The 19984-nt window shown below is 45.2% G+C and overlaps 1 protein-coding gene across 7 annotated transcripts in view; it reads right to left on the bottom strand.

The window, feature by feature from the left end:
- The window catches only part of LOC139276085 (syntaxin-binding protein 5-like), a 671748-nt gene that overhangs the window by 104648 nt on the left and 547116 nt on the right, over positions 1 to 19984 (bottom strand). For 4 of the 7 annotated variants that reach the window (XM_070893547.1, XM_070893550.1, XM_070893548.1 and 1 more), the window contains exon 19: positions 8696 to 8719. The exons of the other annotated variants lie outside the window; for them this stretch is intronic. In XM_070893547.1, the coding sequence (XP_070749648.1) occupies positions 8696 to 8719 (24 nt within the window). The remainder of the gene's footprint in view (positions 1 to 8695; positions 8720 to 19984) is intronic. 7 annotated transcript variants of the gene reach the window in all.

The raw sequence follows: 19984 nt of genomic DNA, 5'->3' as shown, positions 1-19984 counted from the left end.
TTCGGGAGCCCATCGAGCCCATCCTTGGTAGATTACAACGGATGAAGGAGGCCACAAGTGACCTTGGGGTCCAAGACATAATAGCGTGGGTCATGGCTGATGTGGCAGTAGCCATTGAGTGACAGCCCGAGACCACGCAACACCTGCATTCTGCCATGTCGTCAGTGCTTGCTGGCATCAATGCGCTGTCTGCTCTGATGCAAGATAAAACTGATGCCACGCAAGCACTGACTGCTGCCATTGTGTCTGGGGCCCCATCAGTCCAACGGGGAGCTAATGGTGCCGAAGTAGGAGAGCAATCTGCGCTCCGCCATTTTGCTCCAGATTGTGAGGCTCTGCCCCGGGGGAGTGGCAGGACATCGGTCGAGATGGAACATGATGTCCTCTCTTAGGAGGACATCATTCTAGCTCCCAACACTGCTATTCCGCCTTTGCATCTACCGCGGACTGCACCCTAGCCATCCGACACTGCTGCCGCCCATTCTCAGGCGGTGTTGTCAGCAGAGCTGGTCCAGAGCATTGGGCTAGGCCATCTGTCTCGTCTCCCTCAGACACACAGCAGCCATTGAGCGGCCTTGCTGCAGGCACTAAGAACCCATTGAGGAGGAGCAGTAGGTGAGGGTGGAGGGTGAGGCAGAGGGATGGGAAATGCCTACGTAAGATCCACTGATGAAAGGTGTGGCCATGGGTCCTTTGTAGAAAAGGTGTAACTGTTATTGATCTCTTGTATTATTTGAAGGGGTGGGTGCCCCGTTGTGTTTTCTTTGAGGTGGGTGGGGGTTTGGGGCTGTTTAAGGGATGTATTTCCAATAAAATATAATGTTGAACATTTCTTTCAGCCTCTAGTATGATTGTTGACTTGTAACGGAGAGGTGACATTATCGTGCCACAATACGTGCTCATTATTAGCTGCATCCTTCAGCTCACTCCATATAAGCGAAGCATTCCCTTATGAGCCACCGCTGAATAGCTCTGCCGCCGCCAACATTGGCACGCTGCCTCCTCCGTGGATGCTGCTAGTCCTCGTCGTGTTGCTGTTCATTTGGGGCATTGGCAGGTTCCTGATCCTCCTCCTTGTGATCCTGCGATCCCCAGTGGCAAGGCCTGGGCCCTCACGACGGCCAAGTTGTGCTGCGTGCAGCACACCACAATGAATAGTGAGGGGACCTGTTGAGGGGAGTATTGAAGGCTGCCTCCAGAGCGATCCAGGCATCGGAATTGCTGCTTCAGCACCCCTATTGTCTGCTCTATGATGTTACGGGTGGCGGAGTGTCTCTCATTGTAGCGTTCCTCCGGCTCTGTGGTGGGGTTGCAGAGGGGGATCATTTGCCAGGTGTCCAGGCCGTATCCTTGTCCCCGAGCAGCCAGCCTCAGCCTTCCTGGGGTCGCTGAAACAGTCATGGCATAGTGCTCTCCCAGAGGATAAAGGCATCATGTATGCTTCCAGGATAGCGAGCATTGACTGCGAGAATGTGCTGCGTGTAGTCGCACACCAGCTGCACATTTAGGGAGTGGTATCCCTTTCTGAAGACCTCGGCATTCTGGAATGGTGCGCAGAAGGCCACGTGTATGCAGTCAATTGCTCCTTGCACCCTCGGAAAGCCCGCTATCCTGGCAAACCCACATGCGTGCTCATCCTGTTTCTCCCTGGTCATCGGGAACGTAATGAAGTCCATTCAACAGAGTAGAGAGCTGTGTGATGTTGCGGATGCAGCAATGTGCTGCGAATTGTGAGACGCTGCATATGTCCCCTGATGCAGCCTGGAAGGAGCCGGAGGCATAGAAGGTGAGTGCCACTGTGACCTTCACTGCGACAGGCAGTGTAGTCCTGGTGCCGATGTGAAGCTGCAGGTCTTCCTGCAGGAGATGGCATATCTCTGTAACAACCTCCTTTCGGAAGCGCAGCCTTTTAACACACTGGTCCTCAGACAGGTCCAGGTATGAGCGTTGCCACCGGTAAAGCCGTGGGGGGGTATGGCTTCCTGCCCCGACATCTAGGGGTTCTCCTCCTTCAGCCACAGATATGGCCAACAGCCATTCTCTCTTCATGACACCTTGCTAGAGCATGTAGAATGCGACGCTGGTGAACTAGAAATGCCCCTGTTAAAGTTCTAGAAATAAGTTCTGTCAATCTTAATTGGTATGTCTGTCTGCCACTGCAAACTTGGAGGCTCACCACCGTGCAGTGTGTAAACGTTGCACTGACTGTGACCTCAGAGAAGCGCTTCCTCATCCCTTTAATAGCCACCAGATAACGATTCTGCAAGCCTGTACCGACTGTTTTTCCAGACTTTGTTTTTGGCGGTTGCTAAACAAGGCGGCTGCACCTAATTTACCGACTGGGGTGCATGCGTAGGCGTTGCACCAGGACTGACATCAGGATCACACTGATCATCAGCAGCCAGGCGCTACCGGTGAGCCTCTAATGAATTTTCAGTTGGGGCGCTAAAATCTGCACGCCTGTTCAGTAAGCTCTTACGCTCCCATTAACGCCCCCTCTGGCCGCTAACTGAGGCATTAAGACAATCGAAAATCCAGCCCTTTGGGTTTGATTAGTTTATTTAATATATATCCTCTTTTGATTTTAAATTCAGTTATCTCATTACTAATCTCATCATCCGCTAACATGTCCACCTGTTCTAGCTCCCTGGTAAATACTGAACCAAAGTAATTATTTAATATTTCTGCCATCTCTCTATTGCTCCGTGATATCCTGTCCATCCTTTAATGAAAGAAAAGACTTACATTTATATAGCGCCTTTCACGACCACTTTTGGAGTGCAGTCACTGTTGTAATGTGGGAAATGCGGCAGCCAATTTGCACACAGCAAGCTCCCACAAACAGCAATGTGATAGTGACCAGATAATCTGTTTTTATTCTGTTGATTGAGGGATAAACATTGGCCAGGACACCGGGGATAACTCCCCTGCTCTTCTTCAAAATACTGCCATAGGATCTTTTACTTCCACCTGAGAGAGCAGACAAAACCCCGGTTTAACGTTTCATCCGAAAGACGGCACCTCCGACAGTGCAGCACTCCCTCAGCACTGCACTGGAATGTCAGCCTAGATTTATGTGCTCAAGTCCCTGGAGTGGGACTTGAACCCACAACCTTCTGACTGAGGGGCAAGTATGCTACCCACTGAGCCACAGCTGACACTGACAATAGTGGCCCTATTCCCATCTTGACCTTTCTTTTTTTAAATTTATGTGCCTGTAAAATATTTTTCTATTTTGTTTTATGTTCCTTGATAATTTAATTTCATAGTTCTTTTTTGCCTTCCGAATTGTTTTTTCAACTTCTCTCCTAATCTCTTCATATTCTCCCTTAACATGCACTTCCCTGCTGTCCATGTACTTAATGTATACCTCTTTCCTTACCCTCAATTTTTCCCTTATGGCTTTATTCATCCATGGTGCCTCATTAATGTTTAACTTGTTCTTGTTTTTTTAGCAGAATATATGTTTCCTGGACTCTGTTGAACAATGTTTTAAATGTTTCCCATTGCTGTTCTACGTCATTGTTTGCCAATATTGTTGTCCAATATTGTTGTCCATTTTATTTTCCCAAGTTCTATTCTCAGCCCCTCAAAATCAGCTTTTCTCCAATCTTTTACCCCGGAATTGGTCATAATTATGTCCTTCTCAATTATTATCTTAAGGAGTATATATTATGGTCATTATTGCCTAAATGTTCCCCTACTTTTACTTCTCTTATCTGCTGTGGTTCATTTCCCATTACTAGATCCAATAGCGAATCCTCCCTTGTTGGGCTTCTTACATATTGGGTTAGAAAGGAGACCTGTACACATTGTAGGAACTCCACTCCCTTATCCTCTTTACCTACCTCTTCTGTCCAGTTAATAGTGTAGTAATTTAAATCCTCCATGATTATTATTTTGTTTTTTACTAGTTTCCCTAGTTTATTTGCATATTTCTTCCTCCACCTCCTTTCCACTATTAGGTGGTCTGTAGACTAGCCCTATTAGTGTGCTTGATCCTTCATTATCTTTTATCTCTATCCATATGGATTATATTTCTGTCTTGCTGATAGCAGTGTCACTTTTTTCTACTGCCATTGTTTTCCCTAATAATTACAGCTACTCCACCTCCCCTTTTCCAATCTCTATCTTTTCTAAATATGTTATACCCTGCAATGTTTAATTCCCCATCCTGATTTTTCTGTAGCCATGTCTCAGTAATCCCTACTATGTCTGGTTCCTCGCAACGCATTATTACAGACACTGTGTGCATTGCTGTACAGACAGTTTAACTCATTTTTAATAGCAGTTCCTCTCACTTTATTTATAACCATCTTTTTAAATTTCTGTTCTATAACTATTTATTCCATGCCCATCAATGGCCTCCTTTACTTTATTCTTTCCTATGCTCTCCTTTCCTGTTTTATTTATATTTAGGCTGGCTCCATTTCTTGTAGATCTCTCTCCCCCATCTTACTAATTTAAAGCCTTTGCACCTCCTTACTTACCCTTTCCGCTAGGACACAGGTCCCATCCCGGTTCAGGTGGAGCCTGTCCTATCGGTACAGCTCCTTCCTGTCCCAGTACAGGTGCCAGTGTCCCATGAAAAGGAACCCCTCTTTCCCACAACAGGCCTTTAGCCACATGTTAATTATCCTGATCTGACTGCTTCTATGCCAATTTGCACGTGGCTCGGGCAATAATCCAGGAGATTATTATCCTAGAAGTCCTGCTTTTTAATTTCGCTCCTAACTCCTGATACTCCCTCAGCAGGACCTCCTCCCTATTCCTACCTATGTCGTTTGTTCTGACATGGACCACAACAACTGGATTTACCCCTCTCTTTCCAAAATTCCTTTCCAGCCGCCACAAGCTATCCGTTACCCTGGCAACACACTCTTTGGGATTCTCGTTCTTGGCAATCTATCTCCCTAATTATTGTATAAAGCCTTGGTTAAACCCCATCTAGGGTTCTGTGTTCAATTTTGGGCACTTACCTCAGGAAGGATATTTTGGCCTTGGAGGGTGTGCAGCACAGATGCACCAGAATAGTACCGTGGCTTACAGGGTTAAATTATTATATAAACTCGGCTTGTATTCCCTTGAGTACAGAAGATTGTGGAGTGATCTGATTGAGGGGTTTAAAATGTTAAAAGGATTTAATAGGTTAGATACCGAGAAACTATTTCCTCTGATGGGGTAATCAAGAACGAGTGCACAAAATCAAAATTAGAGCTAGGCCATTTATGAAGGAAATCAGGAGCACTTTTTCCACATAATGGGTAGTAGAAATTTGGAAATCTCTCCCCCAAGCAGCAGTGGGTGCTAGGACAATTGGAGCTTTAAAATTGAGATTGAAATATTTTTGTTTGGTAAGGATACCAAGGGATTTAGGGCTAGACTTTCCCTAAAGGCCCTCAACGCCCGATTGCCCGCTGAGAAGCACCGTTAACATTTGGCGAAAAAAGCTGGCGAGAATTTCCATTTTAAAGTTTAAAGTAAGTAAAACTAATTGCCCAGCGAGAAAATGGGTGTTGCACACCCATTGCCAGCGATTTTCTCAGCGGATAAGTGGAAAGTTAGCAACATGGGCGATTGTTACCAGAATGGCCTGGGAGGACAGATGCACCAACATTAACCTCCTTGACCAGGCCAACATCCCCAGCATTGAAGCACTGACCACACTTGATCAGCTCTGCTGGGCAGGTCACATTGTCCGCATGCCAGACACGAGACTCCCAAAGCAAGCACTCGACTTGGAACTCCTTCACAGCAAACGAGCCAAAGGTGGGCAGTGGAAACATTACAAGGACACCCTCAAAGCCTCCCTGATAAAGTGCAACATCCCCACTGACACCTGAGAGTCCCTGGCCAAGGATGGCCTAAGTGGAGGAAGTGCATCTGGGAGGGTGCTGAGTTCCTCGAGTCTCATCGCCGAGAGCTTGCAGAAATCAAGCGCAGGCAGCAGAAAGAGCTTGCGGCAAACCAGTCCCACCCACCCCTTTCCCCAACGACTATCTGTCCCACCTGTGACAGAGACTGTGGTTCTTGTATTGGACTGTACAGCCACTTAAGAACTCATGTTAAGCAAGTCTTCCTCAATTTCGAGGGACTGCCTATGATGATGATGATGGGACGGTAAATAGTAAAATTTAGTCCGAGGCTGCGGTTGGGCCTAGGGAGGGGGAAAACTTTAAAAAAAAATTTCATTAAAAAAAAACATACAAAGCATTCCGAAGACAGTTTTAACCCTAATTGCCGTGTTAAAACTAAAAAAAAAATAATTAAAGAACCTTTAAACTTACCTTTCTTTGCAGGGTCCCCCTTTACCGCCCTGTAAAAGCAGCTTTTACAGGGTGGTTCTCTCGGCGATCTGGACATCGGCGGTTGAGGCCAAACTTACGCCCTGGCGGTTGTTCTCGGCATTGCACGTGGGCGGTTTGGTTCTGGCGGGCGACTTCACAAGTGGGCAATACCAAGGCAAAAACTTAGGTGGAAACTCTCACCGGGCGGAAAACCAGCTATAACGCCGAGAAAATCGCCGACAATGAAGCCAAAAGTCTAGCCCATAGAGCTAAGGCAGGTTAATGGAGTTGAGGTCCAGAGCAGCCATGATCTAATTGAGCAGGCTTGAGGGTATGAATAGCCTATGTTCCTATTATTGGGATACAATACCAAATGTGCTCAGAATGAGGCTCTTGGCCTTTAATTCCTCTTGAGTGTTAAAAAAGTTCATACCCCTATTTTATGGTTTAGAGCTGGCTTTAACTACATCAGAGTGTAATATGTTTATATCCCACCCCTCCTTTATATATCCAACTAACCTACCATTCTATGATCCATTTGGAAATACACGCGTCAATAATATCTGGGGACCTGGAATTATGTATTTTGTTTGACTTTTCTGAATTGTTTACTCATATATAAATGATGTGTTGGAAGAGATGCATTTTTTCTTGACTTTTGCAACAAGGCTTCAAGAAAGTGATAACAGCTGTTATGCTTTTTTGGGGATAAATTCAGTTTAAATATTTAAAAATCATTTTTCCACTTCTATGTAACTGAACTATGTTGATATTGTGTAACAATAATAAAAATCATAAACTCTATAAAGTTATTCAGCATAGCTGCAAGAAACTGGAAGTATTTATTTTACTATCCACAATACATTGGAAGAAAAAGGAAATTCAACATTGCTGTGTCTATTTGTACTAACTGAAATGCAGCCGTTTCTCTGCATTCCTCAGAGAATGGAAAATAAGTCCATTTTCATCTGACTTATTGCTGATTGGTCCCTTTGGAGGATAAGCCACACCCTGAAGTTCCTCTGGGGTGTGTAACTGGAACTGCCCAGCCCAAGTTCTGAGTGACTTTTCAATTTGTAATTCGATCCATTTTGACTTCAGAAGCCACAGAGGATAGATCTCTCCAAAAACCACCAAGTTCCAGCTGAAGTCCATTATCCCAGCATAAGTGCATCCCTCCGGCAGCTGAAGACCCTTACCCCAGCACATGTGCTGCCTCCCACAGCTGAAGTCCATTACCCCAGCGCAAGTGCATCCCTCCCCTAGCCGAAGTCCCTTACCCAAACGCAAGACCTTACACCACCACCCCCACCCTCCCGCCCCCCCTCCCCCATAGATAGGTCATTGTGTGCGGATTGTTAACAGGTTTATCCAGTATGAAGTGAATAGTGACAGTGTCGTGACTTCTAGATTTTATCCACCCCAACAATGTCCCTTGTAACACACGCACCGAGTTTCCACACACCAAGGGGTTGGAAGGACGTGATCCGTCTTCTCCGAGTTCCCTCTCCCCTCCATTCCCCCCCCCCACCACCTGTCTCACTCTCCCCCTCCACCCCCCCCCCCACGCTCTCTCTATCCAACAACCCCCCCCCCCCAATCTGTCTCTGTCTCCCCCCCAGGCTCTCCTCCCCCCCCCCCCCGCGCGCTCTCTATCCACCCTGCGCCCCAAGCTCTCTCTCTCCCCCACTAGGCTCTCTCTTTCTCTTTCCCCCCCCCGCAAACTCTCTCTCTCTCTTCCCCGCGCCCCCCACCCCCCAGGCTCTCTCTCTCTCTCTCTATCTCCCCCCCAACCCCCCACCCCAGGCTCTCTCTCTCTTCCCCGCGTCCTTTCCCCCCCAACCCAGGCTCTCTCTCTCTTTTCCCCCCCCGTCCCCCACTCTCTCTCTCTCTCTCTCTCTCCCCAGCTCTCTCTCTCTCTCTCTTCCCCCACCCCGCCCCCACCCCAGGCTCTCTTGCTCTCTCCGCTGCCCCACTTCTCGCTCTCCCCCCCCCGAGCAGACGCTTGCGGCGTTGCAGGGGCCCATTCCAGGCTCGGCGCTGCGGGTGGCTCAGATGCTTGGCGGATGCATTGGGCTGCTCGGGCCTCGGGCCTCCTGCTGGATGGATCGAAGGCAACGCGATGTTGGATGCATGTGCAGAAAAGGGTTAGTGAGAATTGCGCTGGGGGGGGGGGGGTGGGGGCGGGCAGAGTCAGTGATATTTATCCTAAATCTCGCTTCTGCGCACACTCTATAAAATTAAATACAAGCTGAATTTAATGCCTAGTCTTTAACACATTGCAGAGGATTGTGTTGATATCTGAATTATTCATATTTAAAAGATCAAAAACATCATGAGCCACATTCATTTCAAACATATATACATACATAAGCAAATAACTAGAGGGAAGCAAATGTGAAACATACCTTCACAGCAGCCAGGGTTTAATGCTGTAAGAGCAGTTTTTCAAATTGGACAATGAAGGGAATGATGTAATTTAAAAAAAGAAAAACAAATATTAAAGATGATCTTTAAAAAAAGTTCTTAGGTCTATTACTTGCCCTTATTCCTAACAATGTTATACATGAACCTAAAAGGCCAATGAATTCATGAATCTGTACAAACTTGAATTATAAATGGCCATCAATAAATTCTTTGCAAATTTGCTGAGTTTTGTAACGATTGAGTGAGGATTTCTATATCAGGTATTTGCATTGTCCTTTCACCTTCACGTTCCTTGTTCTTTACAAGTCAGGGCATAGGCATGACTGTCAACTTTCTGATTGAACACTAGGTGATCCAATAAATTTTGATCTCCATTGTACTCTGAAGATGGGTGCAGATAGGGTGTAATGGAGCAGGAACTTAGTGTACTTAAGGAAGTGGCCCTAGAAAAAGTGGATGCATTGGTGATCATTTTCCAACAGTCTATCGACTCCAGATCAGTTCCTATGGACTGGAGGGTAGCTTAATGTAACACTTTTTAAAAAGGGAGGGAGAGAGAAAACGGGTGAGAACAAGAATGATAAACTGGAATTCTCTGATTGGAACCAGACCTTTCTGCTCAAATATGTTGCACAGCTTGACAGATATTGCATAAAAGACTACCAACTTATTTTTCCCCAACTGGAGTATTTAGTTTCAACTGCAGACTGCACAGTTTACCTACATAATGTGGTGTTCTTGATAAGGATGAGCAAACTCAAACAAATGGGGCCCCTGCAAAACATGGGATTGGTCCCATGAAACATAGAAAAAAATAGGTGCAGGAGTAGGCCATTCGGCCCTTCGAGCCTGCACCATCATTCAATAAGATCATGGCTGATCACATGAAGCACATACTGTACCCAGTATGTAAACGTTAAATCATTTTTAGGAGGTTAATATATATCCCCTAGAATGAATGTAAAACCTTTCATCATATCTACAGAGGTATGTTTTATTAAGTTTCTTAAAACTTTGATAGTTTGCATTGTCCTTTCACCTTCACGTTCCTTGTTCTTTACAAGTCAGGGCATAGGCATGACTGTCAACTTTCTGATTGAACACTAGGTGATCCAATAAATTTTGATCTCTATTGTACTCTGAAGATGGGTGCAGATAGGGTGTAATGGAGCAGGAACTTAGTGTACTTAAGGAAGTGGCCCTAGAAAAAGTGGATGCATTGGTGATTAAAATCCAACAGTCTATCGACTCCGGATCAGTTCCTATGGACTGGAGGGTAGCTTAATGTAACACCACTTTTTAAAAAGGGAGGGAGAGAGAAAACGGGTAATTATAGACCAGTTAGCCTGACATCAGTAGTGGGGAAAATGTTGGAATCAATTATTAAGGATGAAATAACAGCGCATTTGGAAAGCAGTGACAGGATCGGTCCAAGTCAGCATGGATTTATGAAAGGGAAATCATGCTTGACAAATCTTCTGGAATTTTTTGAGGATGTAACTAGTAGAGTGGACAGGGGAGAACCAGTGGATGTGGTGTATTTGGACTTTCAAAAGGCTTTTGACAAGGTCCCACACAAGAGATTGGTGTGCAAAATCAAAACACATGGTATTGGGGGTAATGTACTGACGTGGATAGAGAACTGTTTGGCAGACAGGATGCAGAGAATCAGGATAAACGAGTCCTTTTCAGAATGGCAGGCAGTGACTAGTGGAGTGCCGCAGGGCTCAGTGCTGGGACCCCAGCTCTTTACAATATACATTAATGATTTAGATGAAGGAATTGAGTGTAATATCTCCAAGTTTGCAGATGACACTAAACTGGGTGGCGGTGTGAGTTGTGAGGAGGACGCTAAGAGGCTGCAGGGTGACTTGGACAGGTTATATGAGTGGGCAAATGCAGTATAATGTGGATAAATGTGAGGTTATCCACTTTGGGGGCAAAAACACAAAGGCAGAATGTTATCTGAATAGCGGCAAATAGGAAAAGGGAAGGTGTAACGAGACCTGGGTGTCATGGTTCATCAGTCATTGAAAATTGGCATGCAGGTACAGCAGGCGGTGAAGGCGGCAAATGGCATGTTGGTCTTCATAGCTAGGGGATTTGAGTATAGGAGCAGGGAGGTCTTACTGCAGTTGTACAGGGCCTTGGTGAGGCCTCACCTGGAATATTGTGTTCAGTTTTGGTCTCCTAATCTGAGGAAGGACGTTCTTGCTATTGAGGGAGTGCAGCGAAGGTTCACCAGACTGATTCCCGGGATGGCTGGACTGACATATGAGGAGAGACTGGAACAACTGGGCCTGTACACTGGAGTTTAGAAGGATGAGAGGAAATCTCATAAAAACATAAAAGATTCTGACGGGACTGGACAAGTTAGATGCGGGAAGAATGTTCCCGATGTTGGGGAAGTCTAGAACTAGGGGCCAGTCTTAGGATAAGGGGTAGGCCATTTAGGACTGAGATGAGGAGAAACTTCTTCAATCAGAGAGTTGTTAACCTCTGGAATTCTCTGCCGCAGAGAGTTGTTGATGCCAGTTCATTGGATATATTCAAGAGGGTGTTAGATATGGCCCTTGCGGCTAGGGGGATCAAGGGGTATGGAGAGAAAGCAGGAAAGGGGTACTGAGGGAATGATCAGCCATGATCTTATTGAATGGTGGTGCAGGCTCAAAGGGCTGAATGGCCTACTCCTGCACCTATTTTCTATGTTTCTATGAACAGCTCAGTAGGTCTCCTCCTATAAACTGTTCAAGTTCAAGTCAGGGTTGGAGCAGGTATCAGAAGCTGCCATCTAAGCAGGTATGAACTGCATTAACCTATGTAGAAGGGGCCAGAGATATCCTATATGCAATTTCTGAACATGGGGGTGTGTAGGATGTCAAGTGGAAACCACATCCAGGAAAGCAGACCTCCAGGGTTTGTAGGGAGCAAGCTATGGGAGGCAGCTCATTTAAATGGCACAGTGATAATCTGTTAAATGGTTTAAGGCCAATTCTCTTAATTTTGCTGGCATTTAGGTTGTTGAGCCTGAACCAGACCTTGGGATCACCTGCTACCTACAAGGTAATTTTTTGAAATATACTTACCTGAATGTGGAGCTGAGAGGAGCAGGAGTGCTCCTCCCTATGCCACATTTAAAAACATTCCCCGATCAACCTAAACTACTCCCTAGCCTCCGATTCCTCCCGGCCACCATTTCCCTCCGACCCAGCTTCCAATCTTCCTCACCAACCTCCATTCCCCACCCCTCCCCTCACCCCCAGCCTCCATTCTCCCTCCCAGTCCTCTTATCTCAATCTCCTGCCTCTATTCCCCTTCGCTTGCCTCTGATCTCCCTCCCCAGACTCCATTTTGTAGCTCCTCCCCCTGGCCTTCACTTATCTGAGGGTCGCTGCCATCTTCATTGACTCTTTGCTGTTTGGCTGTTTGCGCCATGCCAGCTCCATTGAAAAGTGCCTCATCATTTAGGTGCAGGGATTGAACCCGGTGTTCCACAAGGATCAGTACTGTTATTCCTAATTTACATTAATGATTTGGACTTTGGAATAAGTAACTCAATATCAAAATGATCTCATGGAAACATATAAAATTCTTAAGGGGTTTGGCAGGGTAGATGCTGGGAGGATGTTTCCTCTGGCTGGGAGTCTAGAACTCGGAGTCACAGTCTCAGAATAAGGGATTGGCCATTTAGGACTGAGATGAGGAGAAATTTCTTCAAAGGGTTGTGAATCTTTGGAATTCTCTACCCCAGAGGGCTGTGGATACTCAGTCAAAGATCAATACATTTTTGGATACTAAGGGAATCAAGGGATATAAGGATAATGCAGAAAGGTGGAGTTGATGTAAATATCAGCCATGGCGCAGCAGGCTCGAAGGGCCGAATAGCCTACTCCTGGCCTATTTATTACGTTCTTATACCAAACTGGGGGATATAACTAATATTGAGGAATAATGCAACACAATACAAGACGGCATTAGAAAACTTGCAGACTGGGCAGTTAAGTGCCAAATGAATGTTAACAGATAAATGTGAGGTGATATACAGGAAAAGCAGAATCATCACCTACACCGTAAAAAATAAGAAACTGAATGGGATAGAAGAGCAAAGGAATCTAGGGATACGGTGAACAAATCATTAAAAGTTGCATCACAGGTCAGCAATTAAAAATGCTAACAAAGCACTAGGATTTATTTCTAGGATTATAGAATTCAAAAGTAGTGAAATTATGTGAAACTTGTATAGGACCCTGGTCAGGTCGCATTTAAGAGTACTGTACATAGTTCTGGTCTCAATACCATAAAAAGGACTTAGCAGCACAGAAGTGCAAAAAAGATTTACAAGGATGGTACCAGAACTGAGAGATTACAGCTATCAGGTTGGGGCTTCTTCTTTAGAAAAGAGAAGATTTAGAGGAGACCTGATAAAGGTCTTTAAAATTATGAATGGGTTGGACAGGATAGATGTGACGGGAACATTTCCACTTGTGGTAGAATTCAAAACTAGAGGCCATGGGGCTGAAATTCAGGGCCGCCAGAGCGGCAATACTTTTTCTTGAAGTTTGTTCCGCCAGGATCGTTGAGGCGGCCTTTCTGTTGATTTTCGGGACTTTGTTGTTTTTTTTTAAAGTTGGACTGGAAGTCGGTCATAGTGAGGCGGTAAGGCAGGCGGAGGGGCGGAAGTTGGGGCGGGATTGGGACTTCGCCGCTGGTGGTGACGTCACAGAGCATATGCGTCATCACACTCTCTCCCCTCCGTTAAAGGGGAGAGAATCGGGCATTGTCTAACTTCGGCCACTGGTCCACCAGGGTTTCAGCCGGGCCAGCAGCCTGTCACCCAAGAGAGGGTGCCAGGTTACCTGCTGCCGGCCTGGCAGAATCTGGAGCACAATAGTCCGGCCAACATGGAAGACGACCTGTAAAGAAAATTAAATGGCAGCTGCGGCATTCCGCCCTCCCCTTTAATGTCCGCCACAACGCAAGGGCCGAGAGAGAGGAGACAAGGTGCACCTTCAGAAAAAGCTGTCGGGGGTACCAGTTGTCTACAAAGCGGTGGCCACAGGATTCTGCCACCGCAAATGGGCAGTAATGGATCTTACCGAGACCCTGAATTTTGGCCCCCATAAAAACAAGTTAGTTACAATGGGCCCAAGTTTCGAGCTGCGCCTAGAACGGTGCAGTCCTGACCTGGACGCCCGTTTTTCGCGCCACAGAGTGCGCGTAAAAAAACCCTCCATATTCTCCACCTCCCTGCAGGTCCTCTGGCCCTCGGCGCAGTGCAGCAGGAGCTGTAGGGGGCGTAGCCAGGTCCCTGCGCTGAAAACAGTGCCGGGACCTCTGCGCGCTACAGTGGGCACGCAAGTGCAGTAGCTCCAGGCGCCCGAAACTGTGTGGGAGGGGCCCGAAGCACGCAACCCCTAGCCCTGGCCGAATGGCCTCACTTGGGCTGCGTGAATAAGGCTCCTCCCATGGCCAGCTCCTGCTTCCTCTCGACCCGACTCGACTCCCGCTTCCCGCCTCCGGACCGGACCCGACACCTGCTTCCCCCGCCTCCGGACCGGACCGGACACCCGCTCCCCCCGCCCCAGGACCGGACCCGACATCCGCTCCCCCCCCCTCCCCACCCCGCCCCCGGACCGGACCCGACACCCGCTCCCCCCACCCCCGGACCGGACCCGACACCCGCCCCCCACCCCGCCCCCGGACCGGACCCGACACCTGCTTCCCCCGCCTCCGGACCGGACCGGACACCCGCTCCCCCCGCCCCAGGACCGGACCCGACATCCGCTCCCCCCCCCTCCCCACCCCGCCCCCGGACCGGACCCGACACCCGCCCCCCACCCCGCCCCCGGACCGGACCCGACACCCGCCCCCCCACCCCGCCCCCGGACCCGACACCTGCTCCCCCCACCCCCGGACCGGACCCGACACCCGCCCCCCCCACCCCCGGACCGGACCCGACACCCGCCCCCCACCCCGCCCCCGGACCCGACACCCGCCCCCCCCCCGGACCCGGCACCCGCTCCTCCACCCCCCCCCCGCCTCCGGACTGGATCCGACCTGACCTCCCTCCTCCCGACCCGAACCGAACCGACCTCCCTCCCACCACCACCCCGACCCGACCCAACGCCACCTACCTGGGGACGGACCCTGCCCGAAGTCTCGGGCCTGGCCCATTCAGCCTCCCTCCCCCTTCTCCTTTCCCCCCCACCCCCCAATCTCCTCCCCCCCCAATCTCCTTCTCCCCCCCCATATCTCCTCCTCTCCCACCCCATATCTCCTTCCCCCCCTTCTCCTTTCTCCCCTTCTCCCCCCTCCCCTTCTCCCTTCTCCCCCATCCCCTTCTCCCTTCTCCCCCATCCCTCCCCCTTCTCCCCCCCCCCCCGTCTCTCCCATCCCTCCCCCTCTACCCCCCCTCCTCTCGCTGTCAGAAACACAGACACTGACAGACAGAGAATGAGAGACACACAGACAGACAGAGAGATAGAGACACTGACAGAGACACACTGAGGGGGGCATCCCAGCACGCTGTTGGAGGGCTCCCGGTGATGCAGTCGGTAAGTAGAAAATGTTTTATTTATTGATTTAAATTTTTTTTTATTTCTTATTAATTTTTTTTGATTGATTTATTGGTTGATTTATTGATGTATTTATCATTTATTATTGATGATGGCCCTTTATTTGTAAAACTGAAGTGTTTAATGTTTGTAAACTTCCCTTTAAACACCCCCCCCCACCATTCCTTATGCCTGATTTGTAACCTACGCCTGATTTTCTAAAGTGTAGACAAGGTTTTTTCGAGCGTACAAAAATCTTCACTTACTCCATTCTAAGTTAGTTTGGAGTAAGTTTTCACTCACGAAACTTTGAAATCAGGCGTAAGTGGCCGGACATGCCCCCTTTTGAAAAAAAAATTCTGATCCAAAGTGAAACTATTCTAACTGACTAGAACTGGAGCAAACTAAATGACGAGAATTCTGATTTCTAAGATACTCCGTTCTACACCAGTTGCTCCTAAAAATCAGGAGCAAATCATGTGGAAACTTGGGGCCCATAAATCCAATAGGGAAATAAGGAGACATTTCTTTACTCAGAGAGTGCTACCACAGTAAGTGGTTGAGGCAAATAGCTTAAATGCTTTCAAAAGGAATTGCGACGAGTACATGCGAGAAACGGAATAGAAAGATATGCTGAAAGGCTGAGATGAGGTAGATGGAATGCGAGGAGACTCGTGTGGAGTATGAACACCAGCACAGACTAGTTGGGCCACATGATGTATTTCTATGATGTATATTCTATGCAATGATTCTATCTCCTCCTCTTCCATTTTCCAACCCTACTAAATTGCATGTTTATTCTTTCAGTCTCCAGTTCTGATGAAGGTTTAGGCACCTGAAATGTTAATAACCTGCCTTTTCTCTTTACAGAGGCTGACTGACATGCTGCGTATTTCCAGCATTTTCTATTTTTATTTAAGTGGACACTTTATTCTAGTGTAGATCAATACAAAAGCAGCAATGCTCATAATTGAGTGTTTATGTATTAAGATGGCAGGCTTGTCAGCACCTTGAAATTAGCTGTCTGACTTTTGTCACAACAAAAGCAATTGGGCTTCCGCGAATACTGCAAGTTGAAAGCTGGTGTTAGCATAATGCAAAGTCAAAAAGTGTATCTGAAAAGAAAATGAATGCACTTCTGTCAGTGCAGGAGCTCAGGTCATTTCTATGTCAATTTTGACAATAAATATAATGTTAATGCCTATTTAGGTACTGACTTTTTGTTGTATTCTTGATGCCTTACTGTCCAGCACTGCTGGAGCAGATAATTGGGCAACCATTGAAATTCAATAGATTATAGTTAATGGTGACTAGCAATGGGGCAAAATACAATTTTTCCACTGAAGTTCAAACACAAGTTCAGATGAAAATTCTAAATAAAGGATCATAAATAAAAAGAAAAATCAGCATCCTACTGAACATTATTAGTAACGGCAAATATTGCTGTTACTAATTTTATTCATGAGGAAAAGTAAGCTGCGTTCCAAAGTAAAACAAAGTCATACATTGTTAAGTTGAAAACCAAATAGTGCATGTTCACTATAGAACCCAATACAGTACCATGTTTTTCTTTGGCTCAGTTTGATCTTAGCTTGCCCATTCTCATTGGGTAGTATTATTTCCTACAGCACATGCAGCCTCATCACTTTCCATTTCTGTTAGCATTACCGATCAAATCAAATGGGTATCTGGTTCAGGAGAGAGATGCTCAGAAGAAAATGCACTAATTTATCCAGTTCTAATTTAATTAATATATTTACTGGGTAACCCACTCAACTATGAGTTGCACTTCAAAGTACTACAATGCATCTACCCTCAGTGGTCTCCAGAGGCCCAGTCAGATTTCTGGCTTGCTCTGAACAACAATTATATTGTGTGATTCACAATGTCCTTTCACAGAAAAGATGTGCAAAGTCTGTATATCACAAACTGTGAATGCATAGGATTTAGTAATACACTTACATACCTAATGTACATTCAATAAAGACAAATGTATTGACATTTGTTTAAATGCTATGCTTCATTTAGTCCAGACTGATTAGTGTCAATTTCTTTGCTTTCCAGGAACATTGTGTACCAACAATGGGCTAAAATGCTAATTGTTGAAATCACTAGCAGTAACAGAACAAATAAAAGCTTGGCATGTTGTTGAACACCAAACATTTTACAGAAAAAAATTTGCATGAAAGAAGGGAGTTGACAATATAACCTAATTTGGATTATTTCGCATTTCTACTGATTGTATCTTCTATATTATCAGTCATTGTACCATAAAAAGCCTCAGCTGACTGTGAGGGTCAAATATGTTGGAGACCACAGGTAAGCCCGATACTTTGCTCCATACAGTGGAGTGCACTTGTTGTCAATTCTCAAAGCTAATTTCACTTACAGGACTGTCGTTTAATTTGTTCCAAAATTCATACTGCAATTTGTTCTTTGTGAATTCATGTCTGATGCCCTTTTGCTACTGAGAATGTTTATTATAAATGTTTGGCACACTATTAAGGTGGATATCTCAAACCTAGAATTGTAATTACAACCTTTGCAAAAGGATGGCAGCATTCAAAGCACAGAGTAACTGATTATAAATTTAGCGATTTTATTGCAAAATGCTGAATCAAAATATTACTCTGGTACATGATTCTTACTGAAACATTTTCAGCTGGCAAAGTGACAATTACAAGAATCCAATGTACCAATTTTTTTTCAACCTACTCAAAGTTTGGGCACATTATAGACCATACTTTTTTGTTTTAAGCCAATATATGGATAACTTAGTTGCCACACTGAGAAGTACTGGTTGTGTGTTAGTTATACGTATGTGAAAGTAAAGAGAAATTACAAGATGCTGCGACAAAATATATACAACCACTTTATTAGGATAATACATTTTAATTAATACTTTTTTCAATACTTATGAAAAATCATGATTAGTTTAAAAGGAGCAATTCACCAAGAAACCATATTAGCTCTTCTCTTAGAAGTTGCAACTCAAAATATTAATTCTGCCAGTCGCACTCAAGTGTGGCAAAACAATAGTAGTCATCCATCAAAAACAGAATAAAATATGGTCTACAGGCATGTATAACTTACTCTGATGAGATGTACGGAGCCGTTTCAGTGAGTACAAGCTAGACAGGCCACGCATGCAAAGGTTTTCTGTCAGCATGCCAAACCATCACCAGCAGCAGGCAGGCAGAGGAGAGAAAAACAGATATAGGCTAAAGTGAAAGAAAGTGGCATCTAGCTGTAAAATAGCAAGTCTTCATTGAGCAGCATACAGAAAAAAATGGTAACTGAAAAATAAGTCACTCTTTGTATGCACACCAAGGACAAAGCCATTCAAAAGCAGTTAGGAACAGTGAAGTGAGGTAAAACTAAGTATTAAAAACTACTAAATGTGACCAACACAGAACTATACAAGGTAGTTGGATATGTTTATAAAGTCCACACAGACATGTTATCTATGTTCCCTATTTAACAGAACAGAATTATGCTTAAGGTACACGAAAGCCAAATATATCAAACATGAATGGCATAATGAAACATTTCCTGAATTCTTAATGGTTAACCAGTCATAAGCTATTATGGGCTAGATATTCTGACCATTCACAATCAATGGTTAAGAAATCTAGCCCATATGCTTGATCCACACTGGATATATTTGTCACCTTGCCTACTTGATCTAATCCTTCTTGTTCAATTGCCACAATAAGGTTTGGCTGGCCAATTGACCACTTTTGTTATCTAACGATGAATCTAGCATTATCTTAATATTTTCTGTTTGTCGGTTTTAACTAATTTGAAGCCATATAATATCCATATAATATCCAGAATGAATCATGTTCACAGGCTGTTCCTCATATTTAATAGAAATGTGGAAAAGGTCTGATTTTTTTTCTTTCACCACTCTTTTTGTTTTCTGACTTGTATTTTAACCTTGAGAAGATTTTACCAAATAATTTGAAGTATAGCAAATATATTTTTTAATGTTTTAATCATAAGTTCCTACATTGTAAATGTCATAAAATTCATTGTTATTCATTTACACAAAAGGTTGACGTGGAACATGCCTCTCGTATAGATGTTTGTGGTTTTATTCCCAAGAATGTTTGGTGCAAAACCTGTCTGCTACAGTTTAGGAGCAACCTCCAACACGTCTGGGCACCAGATGAATCAGCATAGTACAACCAGACCTTGGGGAAGAAAGTTGCTTGCTTTGAAGTCAGTGTACTACCTATTATGGGGCAATATTTACAGTGGTTATTGACAAGTCTAGTCATGACTGACCTACCAACCTGACTTAAACAGGCAACCAATGACAATTCATATTTCCTATAGGTGCACAACAGAAAAACATAGGGATGTAAAAATATCATGGATGATTGAAAAAAGATACATATTTGGAATGAAGCATTTTTTTTGATAATTTCTTAATTTTTAGTAAATTTCATCTCTAAATCCAGCAATTTTAGAGAAACGACTTTGACATCAATGCAATTAATATACAAGACTGCTGCGGTATTTTGCTCTGGCCAACAACTGAAATCTGGGTATGCTGCCTTCCCCAATTATATAACTTTGTTTGAATAGATAAGCAGACCATATGTACACCACAAGTGATAGAGATTAAAAAAAATAGAATACATGCGAATAAGCAGAATTTCATGCAATGTGCATTCCATCACAGCAAGTGATAGCCACTGCAACCTAATA

Source organism: Pristiophorus japonicus, chromosome 11, assembly GCF_044704955.1.
Source record: "Pristiophorus japonicus isolate sPriJap1 chromosome 11, sPriJap1.hap1, whole genome shotgun sequence".
NCBI lineage: Eukaryota > Metazoa > Chordata > Chondrichthyes > Pristiophoridae > Pristiophorus > Pristiophorus japonicus.
Note: the sequence above shows the minus strand (reverse complement) of the source record. Positions and strands in the feature narration are given on the sequence as shown.